Genomic DNA, 15,062 nt, shown 5'->3' with positions numbered 1-15,062 from the left:
CTTGCTTGTATAACTATATGTCCATATCCTGCACTAGACTGAAAATTCCTTGAAGTCAGGGACCATATTTCTATATATAGTAGTCACATCTCCTACTACAATACCTGGCACTAGCAGATAATCAATATGTATCAGGTAAATAATTAGGTTGCTGGAGCCTAATTTTTAAACAAAAGAGTTAAAACAATAGAAACTGTGTTGTATAAAATAAACATTTACTTTTCTGTAAAAGGTAATGAAACCCATGGTACGACTTTGTTCTTCAGCCTTAGATTGATCGGAGGAAGGTAAGGAAAGCAACGTAATTGCTCAAAAACCAAACAACCTCTTTGGAAAGTGTCCAAACATGGTGTTCACCCTGCACACACCCTTGTGTGAGAGAATTTATTCCTATATTGAACTTCCTGGGAGAGAGGAAAGGTGTTGAACTAAACTGAATTCTTTATAAACTGTGTACTTTCCCAGAGGAGAACAGATTTTTCCTATTATAAGGGCCCTTCCTTAGTGCTTTTATCCCAGGAAATCCAGGCTAATCCGAGGACCCATGATGACGAGCAAGAGGGATGAAGTAAGAAATTTTGCAAAGTCATACCGAGATGGCTTATTGTCCTTATGTCCTCAAGAAATGTCTTACGAACTCTTCTTTGTGAATGTGGTTTTATACCAAGGCAACCATGAGGAAGTGTTTTGAACTGCCAGCTCCACCATTACATACGTGTGTGATCTTGGAGTTTCCTCATCTTAAAATAAGAACATTAGTACTTATCCCATTTTTTGTGAGCATTAATTTACACATACATACATATTCCTGAAGTTAAGTAAATCAAAGTGATATTTAAGAAATTAACATGGGGTCACTACACAAATCTCTCAGCAAAAGAAATCCTTTTCCCTAAACCATAAATATGCACATTTTGAAGCATCATAACTCTTGGTCTACTTGTTAATCATTTACTGTCAAATAATTTCAGAGTTAAATCTGATAGCAGTATTTATTTAGTCAGTTTCTCAAGTATTCTGAAATCCTATAGCTATTTTAGGACTTTCCATGCACCAAAATTTTAATTTGAAAGGGCAGTTTCTACTCTAATACAATCAAATTTTGATCTGGAGCTTTAATTTGAGCAAACAATAACTTGAATTGATGCTATTTCTATGAACCTATTACATGCTGTAATCTGGCTCAACTTGGTATTTCGGAAACCAATCTTTCACCAAGAATGCCTCTCAGACAAATGAAATTGCAGGAAATAATTGTTGGTTGAACATCTTTGAAATTTGGAAAATAAGAAATATAAGCCATAGTTCTTGGAGCAGATGAGAATTCACTAGTTTTAAATTTATATTAGGAAGTGTATGCATATTTGCTTTATGAGATAGGTGGGTGCTATCAAACCCATTTCATAGATATAGAAACAGAAACTCAGAAAGTTGATAAGGCACACAAATATTAGGTGCTGATCCAGGATTTGAATCCAAATGCTCTTTCCACTAATAACACATTACTTACCTTTCCATTAGCTACCATCTCATTCCTATCCCAACCAAGTAGCCCCAGTACACCATTTCCTGGGCCATAAACATACCTTGGCTCTACCATTTGAGTGTCCTTGAACAGTGTTCCTACCTGGAATGTGCTGTTCCCCTTCATCTCCCTTTACCGAAGTCCTCCCGTCTTTCAACAACCTCTTCAAATTGATTCTGCCCTTATGCCCTGGGTTGGGATTAATATTTTAGTAGCACATGTCTACTCTGTAACACAGTCAGGTCATTATATGGCTTTCTTCTTCTGATAGCTCAAACTCTTTGAGAGCAAGTACTTAGTCTTACCCACCTGTAGATCTAACACATTACTCAGAAAGTTACTTAATTTTTTTTTTAATTGTGCTTTAGGTAAAAGTTTACAGAGCAAATTCGTTTCTCATTAAACAATTTATACACAAATTGTTTTGCGACCTTGGTTGCAGTCCCTGAGATGTGTCAACATTCTTCTCTTCCACACCCCAGTTTGCTGTTTTCATTCGTCCATTTTTTCTTCTCCTTCCTGTCTTCTCATCATTGCTTTTGGGCAGGTGTTGCCCTTTTGGTCTCATAATCATATGTGTTATTGTTTGTTTTATAGACCTGTCTAATGTTTCGGTGAAGAGTGAATTTCAGGAGTGGCTTCAGTCCTGAGTCAAAAGGGTGTTCAGGGGCCATAGTGTCGGGGGTTCTTCTAGTCTCTGTCAGACCAGTAAGTCTGATCTTTGTGCGTGTGTGTGTGTGTGTGTGTGTGAATTTGAATTTTGTTCTACATTTTTCTTGCGCTCTGCCCAGGACCCTCTACTGTGATCCCTGTTAGGCAATCGGTGGTGGTAACCAGGTACCATTTAGTTCTTCTGGGCTCAGGCTGGTGTAGGCTGTGGTTCTTGTGGTCCATTAGTCATTTGGACAAATATTTCCCTTACGTGTTTCCTTCTTTCTCCTTTGCTCTGGGCAGAATGGGATCAGCAGGTAATAAATATTTATGGGACTAAATTATTTCTATGTGTAGCAAGTGTTATCTTTCATTCTGTTAACATATGTCAGAAAAATAAATCTTCTAAAAAGTTGAAAGCAGTAATAACAGTTCCTGGAAACTCTTTAAAACGCTTAGAAAAGAACTTATCATAAATTATGTACCCAATAAAAGTGGTTTACTGGATTATCATTACAGCCAATCTAATTTACCAAAAGAAACAACAAGACCACACACAAAAAAAAATCATAAATGACCTCACTCTAACAGCTGCCACTTTGTCGGCCACATAGTACTATGATAAAGTTATCTATAAATAAAAAGGAATACAATTGATAATGACTTATCAAACTGGAAAGCTTGTATATTTAAAAATATGCTTATTGAAATTAATAGTGTTATTTTAGTGTTCAAATAAAACTTCAATCGTGCTGAAAATTTAATAAGAGAGTAGGGAAGTGTGATGACTCAGGTCTGGTTGCATATTGAGGAATTTCCTCTGACATAATACAAGGATGAGGATGCACATGTGCTCGGTGTTGTGACAATATAAAAAGCCAACAGAGCACTTCAGCCAGCACAAGTCCTCAGGGACAGCAGAGCACACAAGTGTCTAGGACAAGAGGCAGTGAGAAACCGGAAAGTAACGAGCTCCTGCCAACATGTCTTCCAAGCTGGTTTTTGTTCTCTTGGCAGCTCTTGTGCTTTCTGCAGCTCTCTGCAAAGGTAAGCATATCTTTCTGATCTACAGAGTTTTCCTCTGTCTAAATGCTCTGATAGCAAGGCCATCCTTAATGCTTTGACAACAAACATCCTTTTGATTCAGGTAAAGAAAATCTTTGTAGTCATTTAATGTTAAGTTGAAGTTTTAATTATTTAGGCTGTATCTTTATGATGTGTAGTAAAGTGTCAACTTTGATTAAAGTAGGTGTTCTACTTCTATTATTCAGACTCCGTAGTATGCATATATGTAACATAAATCTTTAATTTATAGTATATCCTATTGAGCATCACAGTTACCCATATTATCTATTATTATTGGGCGAGGTATCTCAGATAATTTCACTCCACTCAGTATTTTATTGACAAGGCTGTGACAACTACCAATTTCTGTTTGATTTAAAGATGCCCTGACAAATTGTAGATCTTCTTGGGATTCCTCTTATGAAACAAATGTAGTTTAAAATGTTTATGGCTTATAGTTTCTATATTTTTTCTTTTAGCATTAAGGATTTTACTAAAATACAAGACACATCTGTGTAATTCATAGATACATTACTATTAATTCTTTCTGAGGGCATGTCTCTGTTGGTGATTTTTAGTTTGCCTACTAAAAATAGCATTATGGTATCACAGAGGATTATGCAATACCAAGTGGAATAAAAACGATGTCAACAAAAACAATTCCCAAATTTTATGTAGAAAGTCGTTCAATGATTTCAGTCATGATTGTTTTTAAAACAAAGAAAACAATTGAGGTCAGGGGCTAGGAGAATATCAAGCTTTCAGTTTCAGGAATGGATTTGTGAAACATATGTTTTTCACAGTCCCCAAGTAATCATATTGGAAAGAGGGGGTAGCATTCAGAGCTGCAACCTTTGATGAAACCAATCCTTGTTTTTTTTGTTTCACAGCTGCAGTTTTGCCAATGGTGGCTTCAGAACTTCGATGCCAGTGTATAAAGACGCACTCAACACCTTTCCATCCCAAATATATCAAAGAACTGAGAGTGATCGAGAGTGGCCCACACTGTCCAAATTCAGAAATCATGTAAGTACTTTCATAAGTGATTAGATAATTCGCTTTAGCACACCTAGAATGGAGAAAGGAGAAATATCCAACAAAGCCCTAGGTGCTAGGAATGTAAAACAAAACAAAACAAAAAAACCCGTTGCCATCCAGTCAATTCCAACTCATAGCGACCCCACAGGGCAGAGGAGAACTGCCCCATAAGTTTCCAAGGAGTGCCTGGTAGATTTGAACTGCCGACTTTTTGGTTAGCAGCCGTAGCTCTTAACCACTAGGTCACCAGGGTTTCCAGGAATATAAAGCAGAAAAAAATTTTTTTTTTTGTCTTAACCATATTTAAATATGGCACATTCCATGGCTAGTAGCTGAAAGTTGCTTTGGACTTAAATCTTCTGTATGTACTCGAGACTCCATGTTTTTGAATGGCAAAGAAATGCCTGAAATGTGGTAAGTATTGATCTTCATCATCTCTCTCTCATTCCAGTGTGAAAATTGTCACAAAGGAGGGAGAGGAAGGAAAAGAGGTCTGCCTGGACCCCACAGCAAAGTGGGTGCAGAAGGTTGTGCAGGTATTTTTGAAGAGGTGAGTTATTTTTATTTAAATGCTTTTTTTGTCTTGACACGTATAGTCTAAAAGTCAGCGTATAAATTTTATGCTGCTGCTAAAAATCTTTTCTTTTAGATATCTGTCTTTTTGATAAAATAAAAAGCAGCAATACTGATAACTAGGATGACCACATATCTCCATTTGTCCAAAAAGGTCTGGACATAAGCTCGTGTCCTGGCATAATCATTAGTAGAGTCTCTCATTCTCAGATGTGTCCTGGTTTAGATGATAAATTATCTGTTCTCCCTATTTATAATTGAAAATATAGAGCATTTCTAACAGATGAATATCTAAGAGTATATTAATTTCTCAAGAAAACATACTTTCAATACTCAGACTTCCCTTCTTATTAGAAAATTATGATTTTTAATTATTTTTTATTTTTTATTTTCAGAGCTGAGAAAGAAACATGAAAAAAAAATTTTGTTCTCCATGATTTCCAAGAATACCTCAATGAAGATGTCAATGAAATTTCAAACAAAACTACTTCAATACTTCATGCATTGTGTGGGTCTGGTGTAGGACTGCCAGATAAAAAAGGATGCCCAGTTAAATCTGAATTTCAGCAAAACAATGAATAGTTTTTTTTTTTTTTTTAATTGTCCCCTGTATACTGTCCCATGCAATATCTAGGACATATTTATATTTTTTAAAAAATTGTTGTTAATCTTAAATTCAAATTTAGCTGGGAATACTGTATTTTTATTTGTAACCCTAGTGGTGGCCAGTATCCATGAGTCCCAGTTCAAGTGTACCTTGGTTTCCTCTTCAGTCTTATACTTGGAAAAAAATATCAACCCAGTTATCATTCTACCTCACAGGGATGTTGTGAGGACCTATGGAAGCACTTTAAGCTTTTTTCATGGTCGTGTAAATTATTTTCAAGTGTAACTTATTCACCTATTTATTATTTATATATTTATTTAAGCATCAAATATAGTAATATCTGTACATGAATTTGGAAAAATGGGAAAGAAAGCATTGTCAATAGAATAGTTTACTTATGTTATAGTGCATTTATATTTATGATGTTATATGAGAGCATTTTTGATTAAGGTTGACAGATTTATTAAATTAAAATCAGAGTGCCTGGTTAAATTTGTATTTTAGATAAACAATGAACAATTTTTTAGTATAAGTATGTCATTGTTTATCTGAAATTTAAATTTAACTCTAAGTCCTACTTTTGGTACTCTTGGTCTTGTCTTGTCACTGCCTACCTTGCTATGGGGGGCTATGTTGGATCACCAGAATCCTGAGTTAGAACTATCTACCCCAAAAGAACAGAAATTCGTTAGGCAATATAAGTAGTAATTTCTTGCTCATCAAAATTTACTCATTATATACAAATAGATTGTCATGATTTTATTGAGATGATTGTGTTTTTTCAAAATCATTATTATTTTTTTTTAACTTTAACATGCTTTTGTGTGTTCCCAAAGAGATTTTGTTTCTACCTTTTTAAAAGCATGGAAATATAAATGTAATTTTAAAACATTTCAAAAATATAAGTCATTGTCAAGTCCATCAGGTGTTTGTCTTTGTCTTTTGTAGTTTTACAACTTACTGGTAATCTCTTTGTTCATATTAAAATCATATTTTGATTTACAAAATGTAAATGTTTCTCCTTAGCATTTTTCATGACATGAAAAATCAGAACTCCTTTCCAGAGGTGGCTTATAAATAGTAGTCTCTTCCACAGAATGTTGGAAATTTTCTCAACTGCCCCCTGTGTACCACTTGACTAATAAGACTGGCTTCAGATTTTTCATCATTCAGAAAGTATTTACTGGGCTGGTAGTGCCTCAAGTATCTAACATAAATAAAGTTCCTATGGTTGCTATGAGTTGGAACCAATTCCATGTCGATAGGTTTTGGCAATAGGTTATGAAGATAATGATCTCAGAGTTTGAAACCTCTAAAATACAAGAAAACAAGTCACTATGAATAAAAGCTAGCATAAAAAAAAATTGACAACCCAATCTGATATACAAGAACATCAGATACTGGAATTACCAAACATAACATTGAAAATAAGTGTATCTTATTCGAAGAGATAAAAAAGAAGTTTAAAATGTGATTAAAAAGCAAATATATTTGAAAGCAAAACTCTTAAAACTAAAGAATATAACAAATCAAAATAAAAAACTCGGTGGATGAGTTTTACAGCAGATTAGACACAACTGAAGAGTTGGAGAACTAGAGCACAGAACAAAAGAAATTTACCCAGAATGCATATTATAGAGGAGAGGTAGTAAATAGGAAAAAGAAGATAGAGGAATAAGGTTTAACAGGAGTCTAATTGAATGTTTACAAGTAGAATAGAGAGGAAAGTGTAAGAGACAATATTTGAAGTGACAATAGTGGAAAACTTTTTAGAAATGATGAAGAACAACAATCCATAGTTTCAAGAAACCCAACTTACCAAGTCTTATACTTCTAGCCAAAAAACAAATATCTTAGAATTTTTAGATTCCCATTTACCTACCTCCCAGCTCACATGTTATTGCTGTTGGGCATTTTAAATCCACTTCTTAAAAGCTCCAAAATGCCTGTTTAAGGTTTACCTAGATCTCAGTAATTGATTATTCAAGGAGACAAAAACAATATGGATACAGCAAATGTAAGCACCATAGGTTGACCTAGTGGACATACATGACACATCATCCAACAACTTCAATATATACATTCTTTCGTAAGTACCCACAGACATGAATAGCTATATAATTCACAGGGCCCAGTGCAAAATGAAAATGTGGGACCCATTGGTCAAAAATTATTAGGAATTTCAACACTCTGACAAAAAAGCCTTAAACCAAACATGGGGCCCTTGTGAGCACTGGGCTTTCTGACAGCCACATGCCTTTGAAGCAGGCCCTGCCCACAGAACATTTATAAAACTTGACCACATTCTGTGCCATTAAGCAAGCCTCAACAAATTTCAAAAGACCGATATAGTACAGACCACATTCTCTGAACATTTTTAAATTAAGTTAGAATTCAACTAGACAAAAAAAAAAAAAAAAGAAAGAAAAAAGCCCATATGTTTGGAAAACAATTAACTTCTAAATAAGTTGTACATCTAAGGAAAAGAAGAACGGAAATTAGAAAAAAATTTAGGACACAGTTATAGAAATATTGCATATCAAAGCATGTAGACAGAATAATGGCCCCCAAAGATGTTCACATCCTAATTCCTGGAACCTTTGAATACATTATCTTACATGGCAAACAGGACTCGGCAGATGTGATTAAGGATTTTGAGATGGGGATATTATCCTGGATTACCTGGGTAGGCCCAAATTTATCACAAAGGTCTTTACAAAAGAAAGGCAGGAAGGTCAGAGACAAAGAACGAGATGTAACCACGGAAGCAGAGGTTGGAGTGATGTGAGGAAAAGGCTATGAACCAAGAAATACAGGTGGCATCTAGACGCTAGAAAAGAAAATGGAATCTCTCCTAGAACCTTCAGAAAGAACACAGCATGCCTATACCTTGAATCTGGGACTTCTGACCTCCAGAACTGTAAGATTATAGATGTGTGCTGTTTAAGCCACTAAATTTGTGATAATTGGTTCCAGCAGCAACAGAAAATTAGTCAATGTGGCATGCAACTACTGCGACATTTATAATGGTATTTTCAACCTGAAATGCTTATATTGGGGCCTTGGTGGCACACTGGTTAAGTGTTTGGCTGCTAACCAAAAGGTCGGCCGTTAGAATCCACCAGTCAGTCACTTCTTGGAAACCCTATGCGAGGGTTCTACTCTGTCCTATAGGGTCACTCTGAGTCAAAATCCATTAGGCAGCAATGGGTTTGCAGCTTGGTTTTAAATGCTTATATTAGGAAAGAAGAAAAAGGACCAAAATAATGGAAGGAGGTTACTGAAGAGATGTGAGTAAAAATTAATTAATAAATCAACAGAGGAAATTTATAAAAGTTGGTTGTTTTAAAAATTTAAAAAATTGATAAAAACACAAAAAATTGAAAAAAGTAAAGAATTATTAACTTAATTTAACAAATTAAATTTGAAAACTTAGAATCATTAGGCAAATTCCTACAATATCTTAACAACTCTAACTCAAGAACAAAACAAATCATGAAAATTCTATAGTCATTAAAGATACTTGAATCATTTTTTAAAGAAAGATTGGCAGTTTGAAGCCATGCAGTGGCTCCATGGAGAAAGACCTGGCAATCTGTTCCTATAAAGACTACAGCCTAGAAAACCCTAAGGAGCAGTTCTACTCTGTCACATGGGGTTGCTATGAGTCGAAAATGACCCAACAGTACTTAACAAACAGGAACATATATGGAAGATATACCATGTGCATGAATTAGAAGTAAATTTTATAAAACAATTATCTCTTCTTCCCCAATTAATTTATAGATTCAGTGCAATTCTAATACCATTCCCAGTGTCTGTTTATGTAACCTGACAAGTTGATTTTAAAATTTGTTTGAAATGAAAAGGGTCAAGAATATCCAAGGTATTTTTAAAGAAGACAAGGTGGGACTTGTTGCTATTGTCAGCTGCTTTACCTAACAGATATCAAGACAAGGGAGCTCCTTCCCAGTTGACTTAAAAAAAAAAAAAAAAAAAGGAACTATTGGCCTGCATGCAAAAAATTAGAAAATGTGACTTTATCAGGTTACTTCAAAACCAATGAATCTATGTGGAAGCTCTTGAATTAATTAGGCTTTTAAAGATTTCAAGGAAGACATATGCTTAGATACTTTTGTTAATGAAGCTTACTAAAAGGTAATCCAGGTGATCCCAAGTTCCAAGGGGTCACCTTGGCCTTTAATACTTAAAGAATATGCTATAGGACATTTGGAGCGAGGAAGAGTCCTCTCTTATTGCCTCACTTGTTAGTCTAAAAAAAAAAAAATTTTTTTTTTTTTTAAATTTTTAGTCCACAGTGCAGCCTGCTTCTCCTCTGTCATCTGTCACCTAACAGTCACCCTCAATACCTACAGCTGCCATTCTTTCTATTGTCAACATCATCTGTGGTGTGAAGCAAAGCCTGTTTTCTAATTCTCAATACACATTAACGCAGAAATGTGTAGCACGATAGAAATAATAAAAGATTTATGGGTGATGCACAATCAGGAACCAACAGGAAGTTCAATCCTGGTATCATTTCAAGAATCATCTTGTTTCTTTCTAGAGGGGTTTTTTCCCCACCTATATTTCTTCTTAGACCTTGTCATAGAGCCACTTTTTCTTCTGTAGTGTTCTGGTTAGGTTTTATTCTCCTCTTTAAATTCAAGGTCCTTTGTCCTCCTTCCCTTTCCAGTCTCTCATTTTACAGTCATTATAGATTTTTTTAATAGATTACTGAATATAACAATAACAAATATGTAATTTTAATGAAATATTGATAGGAGAGGTAGAGAATTCTTTGAAAACAAGTAGCAGAAGGCTATGTAACCTAACTAGCCTTCGCTTCCCTGGAGAAATCTAAACTCGAGTCTGAACGATGAGTAGGAGTTAGCCACACAAAGGGAAGAAGTGGGTGTGGGGGAAGAGTGGGCTAGGCAACTGGAGGAAGTGATCTGCAGGCAAGAGCATGACATAATTTGAGAACTGAAAAATTTTCCGTGTGACTAGAGTTTGGCATGAAATAGAACAAGTGCTAAACAAATAAAGCTCTAAATGGATAATGGATTGCTCTAAAAAGCTTAAATTTGGAATTGAAAACATTTAGTGGATTTCAATTAGTTTTATTTGGAATTGTAAACACTCTTCTTCCTGGGTATCTTCCTAAGAGGGAGTGGGAAACCACAGGAACAACTCCTAAAGACTGATCTTGAAGTTTTTAGTGCCATTTGGAGATTGAATCATCAGAGAGCTAACTCTAAACCTTATTTAAAAAAGCCTTTTAATGTATTAAATACACATCTTTAAAAAAATGATCAGTGCTCAACCCTGCAAGCAAAATGAAGAGTTTTCTTCCAATCTGGTGAATCTGCATAATGAATACTGAAAAAACAACAACAAAAAACTACTTCTCAATTGCATCTCTGCCACCTCTAAAATATGCCAAATGATTTCTTCCATACTCTCCTCTCTATCGTTGGTGTCTGTAAGGTGGCAATGTATTCCATTGAAAAAGCAATTGTGTGCATCACATCAGAGATTTGGCTTCACATAAACAAGCCAAAAAAGTGAGAAAGAGCAAGTGATAGAGAATGTGAGAGGAAAAGCGAGAGAGGGAGATGCCAATTGATTTGCTGGGTTGAAATTCCTTGTTTCATTTTGAGTCAATGAAATTAAAGTTATGTATACAATTTTTTTAATATAGTTTTTATTGGTATAGACTTAGACACAAACTTGAACATGCAAGCTAATACCATTTGGATTTGATTCATTAATTTTTTTTTTAAACTATAAGTCTAACTTTACCAAAGAGAAACATGAATGTAAATATACAGACACATACACATAAAGAAAAAAAATTGAGGAGATAATAATAAAGTGTTTGCCTTAAAATTGCATTAACTATAAAATACCATAGCGCATGCACTGCACATATAGTATACAAAATCAAGGAATCTTTGTTATTCCCGTTTTTTTTTTTTTTTTGCTAAAAATACACCCAGAAATAGAATCATGAATTGAAGGCACCCAAGCAAAACTCTTTTATTCTCAAATTTTGGCAAATAACTTTTTTTTTTTTGGTACTCCTGTATGCTTATTCTGCCATTCAGACAATGTTTGAAAAATTGAAAAGAAAGGATGAAAAACTACTTTGCTTTTTGCTTGTGGCAGTGATAATATCGCAAGAGAAAATTGCTTAAGAATGTACTAACCCTGCATTAACAACAAAGAGTGTAAGAAAACAGTAATTTCTCCATTACTCACTTATAAAGATAGCCAGGCAGCAATTGCCTTGTTTGGTAACCATCAGCTGAATTTGCAGAGATCACAGACAACAAATAGGGACTTTCTCAAAGTAAATACCATGCCAATTCCTTCTTACAAGATTTACAGATGGGGCAATCAACATTCTCCAAAAGGTTACTTAAGGGTCAAAGAACTCAACTCTTACAATGAGTGAAGAAAGAGAAATTTCTACCCTAAGTTTCCACAGATAGGAATTGGGTTGAATAAATATTATTAAATATTCTTGCTATTTCCTAACATTAGATGATAGGTATACATAAAAGCATAATATGATGGGAAAATATTCCCAGAAGTTTCCACCCAAAGATTGCTTCAGACACATCTAGAAGAAAGTTTTAACACAGCTTTGTAAAAGATCATGTTGCTAAGGCTGAAGATACACGTTTAATGTATCAAGCAGTTCTACTTCAAAGGACATGACTTACCTTGTGTTATAATCGTGTTCTGATGTGATTCTTTCTAATGTCTGCCAATAAATCTTCTACCACTCACCTCATGCTGCTCAAAATGCCTTTCCCATTTATATTTTTAGTGTTCCCCCAAGCAAAGCCAAAATTTGCTTAGGGGAAGTAGATACCTCTGCTGATAAACTGTATTTACCTTTTATTTATGCTTTCAAAGGCACCCAACATTCTTCTTACAGGAATCACATCTACAGACATGTCACTGAAGTGATAACTTGCTTCTTTTGTTAAGGTCTCTGCAGGTCCCCGGCAGCTTTATTATGACATATGTGAGTTAACCCACCCACCAACTTTCTACAGTTGCTTTATTTGTCCCTGGTACATGCCAGAGATGTTTTTCTGACTGTCTCATTTCTAAATTTTCTCTAACAGGTGAAAGTTTGTTATTATTGATTTCATTGACAATTGTATTTCTGGATATTAAACAAAATTTTATACTTACAAGGTTCTCCTGTAAAAAAAAAAAAGGAAGAAAGAAAAGAAAAAGCTCTAAAGCTCGAATGAGGATTAGAGTTGGTCAAAAATGTTTGTGAAATGATATACTTTACACTGAATAGAAAAGAATGTCTTAGTAATTGCTTTCATTTGTCTGCCTTCCTGATCCATCTTATATTGTGGGTAAGTTTTATAGGTAGTAGGGTCGCTTTGAGTTGGAATCAACTCTATGGCAACAGGTTTGGTTTTGGTTTTTTAGCCTGATGTGAAAAGAACTCTGATTTCTACATACAAGCCCCTTATCCCAGCACTAAATTTTTTCTGAAGAAATCTCTTGGGCCTCCCACGTTACTAAAATTCTCAATTTCAGTTTCCTTATCTGAAAATGGAGATAAGGGTTAGTAGTATCTATTTCATAGGGTTATTAGGATTTAGATGGTATCTTTTGCATTTCATTTACATAGATTATATATATATATATATATAGTATGTGATTGCTTAGTCTATATCCTTTCCCATTGTTGAAAATCTTGACTACTGTCTTTATAGTGAACAAAGACACATGGACTCTGATTTAAAAATGCTGTGTACTCTGTGTGCTCTTTACCGGAAATAGAATAGTATGTTGTGCTTGCTTTACAACTGTATGCTACCTTATCATTTGCAGATTTAACTTTCGAAGTTTTGACTCTTGGAAAATCTGTGTTATGTGGGGGTACAGGTTAACAATTTTGATACTGCTATACATTGAGGAAAAGTCCCAGGGAGGTGAAAACGGTTTGTGCTCAGCTACTAACCTAAAGGTTGGTGGTGTGAACTCACCCAATGGCACCATGGAAGAAAGGCCTGACAATTTAGTTCTGTAAAGAAGTAGTGACGCATGGGGTCACCATGAATCAGAATCAACTCAATGGCAGCAGGTTTGGTTTGGTTTTGGTTTACACACTGAGGGCATTGATGTGAAATTCTCACCTTCCACGAGGGAAACCTAGGTTCAATCCCTGGCTAATATACCTTATGCCATCTGTCAATGTACCAATATACCATCTGTCAGTGGAGGCTTGTGTGTTGCTGTGATACTGAACAGATTTCAGTGAAGCTTCCAGACTAAGGTGGACTAGGAAGAAAGGCCTGGAGCTCTACTTCTGAAAAGCAACCAATGAAAACCCTGTGGGTCACAACTGTTTGATCTGCAACTAATCATGAGAATGGTGAAGGACCAGGCAGTGTTACGTTCTGTAGTGTTTGGGGTGGCCAGAAGTTGGGGGATGACTCCATGGCAGCTATCAATAACATACATGTATACTGAAATTTAACAATTAAGTAAATGAATGGCTGATGGGGAAGCCAAGTTTCTCAATATTAGAATTGGCACTTTTCAAATAAGCAGGGGGAGGAGGTACAATGATCTATGTAGTAATGGATTAGAGTTAGAGATATCAGTACGAACTCATATTCAGCTTAGTATAGATACAGATGGTTACTTGTAGAAATAATTATAGATAGTACAAATATATGGATTAGTATAGACACATACATTCTCTTGTTTTGTGAGCTGACTGAGCCTGGAAGCAATGATGTTCCAACTAGCACCAGAATCTTGATTTCTAAAACCATTCTCCAATAAAAGGAATCAAGCCTGCTTGAGAAATTGCTGATTCTAGGACTGGGGCGGTAAATATACAAGATGAGCCTGGAGTATCTTGTAGTGCCAGAAAGTAAGGAAGTGCAAAAAGGAAGAAAAAAAATCTAGATTAATGGGGGTGTATTAAAAAAAAAAAAAAAAATTTTTTTTTTTTTTATATCAGCGATACAGGAGCTGGCTGAAAGAGTTCCCAATGGCTAATTAGAGAACAAAACAAAGTAATGTTGGATTGTACTCAAAGCATAGGATAAATATCTGTAATATTTATAAATATTATAATATTTATCTGTAAATATCTGCAAGTCCCTATTGATATAACTAAATGGCTGAGTAAACAAATAACTGGGGGAGAAGAGACGAATCTCTTGTGTAGAAGAATTTCAAGTAATCTATGTAGATATTCTGCCTTCAAAGACGTGGAGCATAATTCCCCATCCCGTAAGTGGACTGTGCATAGGTGGCTTACATTCCAAGAATACAGTATGGAGGAGGGGTAACTCTACAGTGCAGAAATGTGACAAAAAGTATCAGGTGATCAGGCTCAACACTAACAATGATAAATGATGTTCATCGTATGTAATTTTAATATGTGGTTGCAGCAGTATATTGACAGGGAACCACCAAAAATTCAAGCTGGATTCAGAAGAGGGTGTGGAACAAGGGATATCATTGCTGATATCAGATGGAATCTAGGCTGAAAACAGAGAATACCAGAAAGATGTTTACCTGTGTTTTATTGACCATGCAAAAGCA

General features: G+C 35.2%; 1 protein-coding gene across 1 annotated transcript; it reads left to right on the top strand.

Moving 5' to 3' along the window:
* Positions 1-3,062: 3,062 nt before the first annotated feature.
* Positions 3,063-12,715, top strand: CXCL8 (C-X-C motif chemokine ligand 8). Its single transcript, XM_010594142.3, has 4 exons — positions 3,063-3,223; positions 4,132-4,267; positions 4,731-4,829; positions 5,248-12,715. The coding sequence occupies exons 1-4, from the start codon at positions 3,160-3,162 to the stop codon at positions 5,264-5,266; spliced, it is 318 nt and encodes a 105-aa protein (XP_010592444.1). The 5' UTR covers positions 3,063-3,159; the 3' UTR covers positions 5,267-12,715.
* Positions 12,716-15,062: the final 2,347 nt, after the last annotated feature.

Source organism: Loxodonta africana, chromosome 5 (genome assembly GCF_030014295.1).
Source record: "Loxodonta africana isolate mLoxAfr1 chromosome 5, mLoxAfr1.hap2, whole genome shotgun sequence".
Taxonomy (NCBI): domain Eukaryota; kingdom Metazoa; phylum Chordata; class Mammalia; order Proboscidea; family Elephantidae; genus Loxodonta; species Loxodonta africana.
This window is presented reverse-complemented; position numbering and strand designations above follow the sequence as displayed.

Excerpts from the sequence above, each read along its gene's own strand:
- CXCL8 (XM_010594142.3), top strand. The coding sequence starts at position 3,160 with ATGTCTTCCAAGCTGGTTTTTGTTCTCTTGGCAGCTCTTGTGCTTTCT. Across the intron at positions 3,224-4,131 it reads TTCTGCAGCTCTCTGCAAAG|CTGCAGTTTTGCCAATGGTG; the intron begins GTAAGCATATCT and ends TTTGTTTCACAG. Across the intron at positions 4,268-4,730 it reads TGTCCAAATTCAGAAATCAT|TGTGAAAATTGTCACAAAGG; the intron begins GTAAGTACTTTC and ends CTCTCATTCCAG.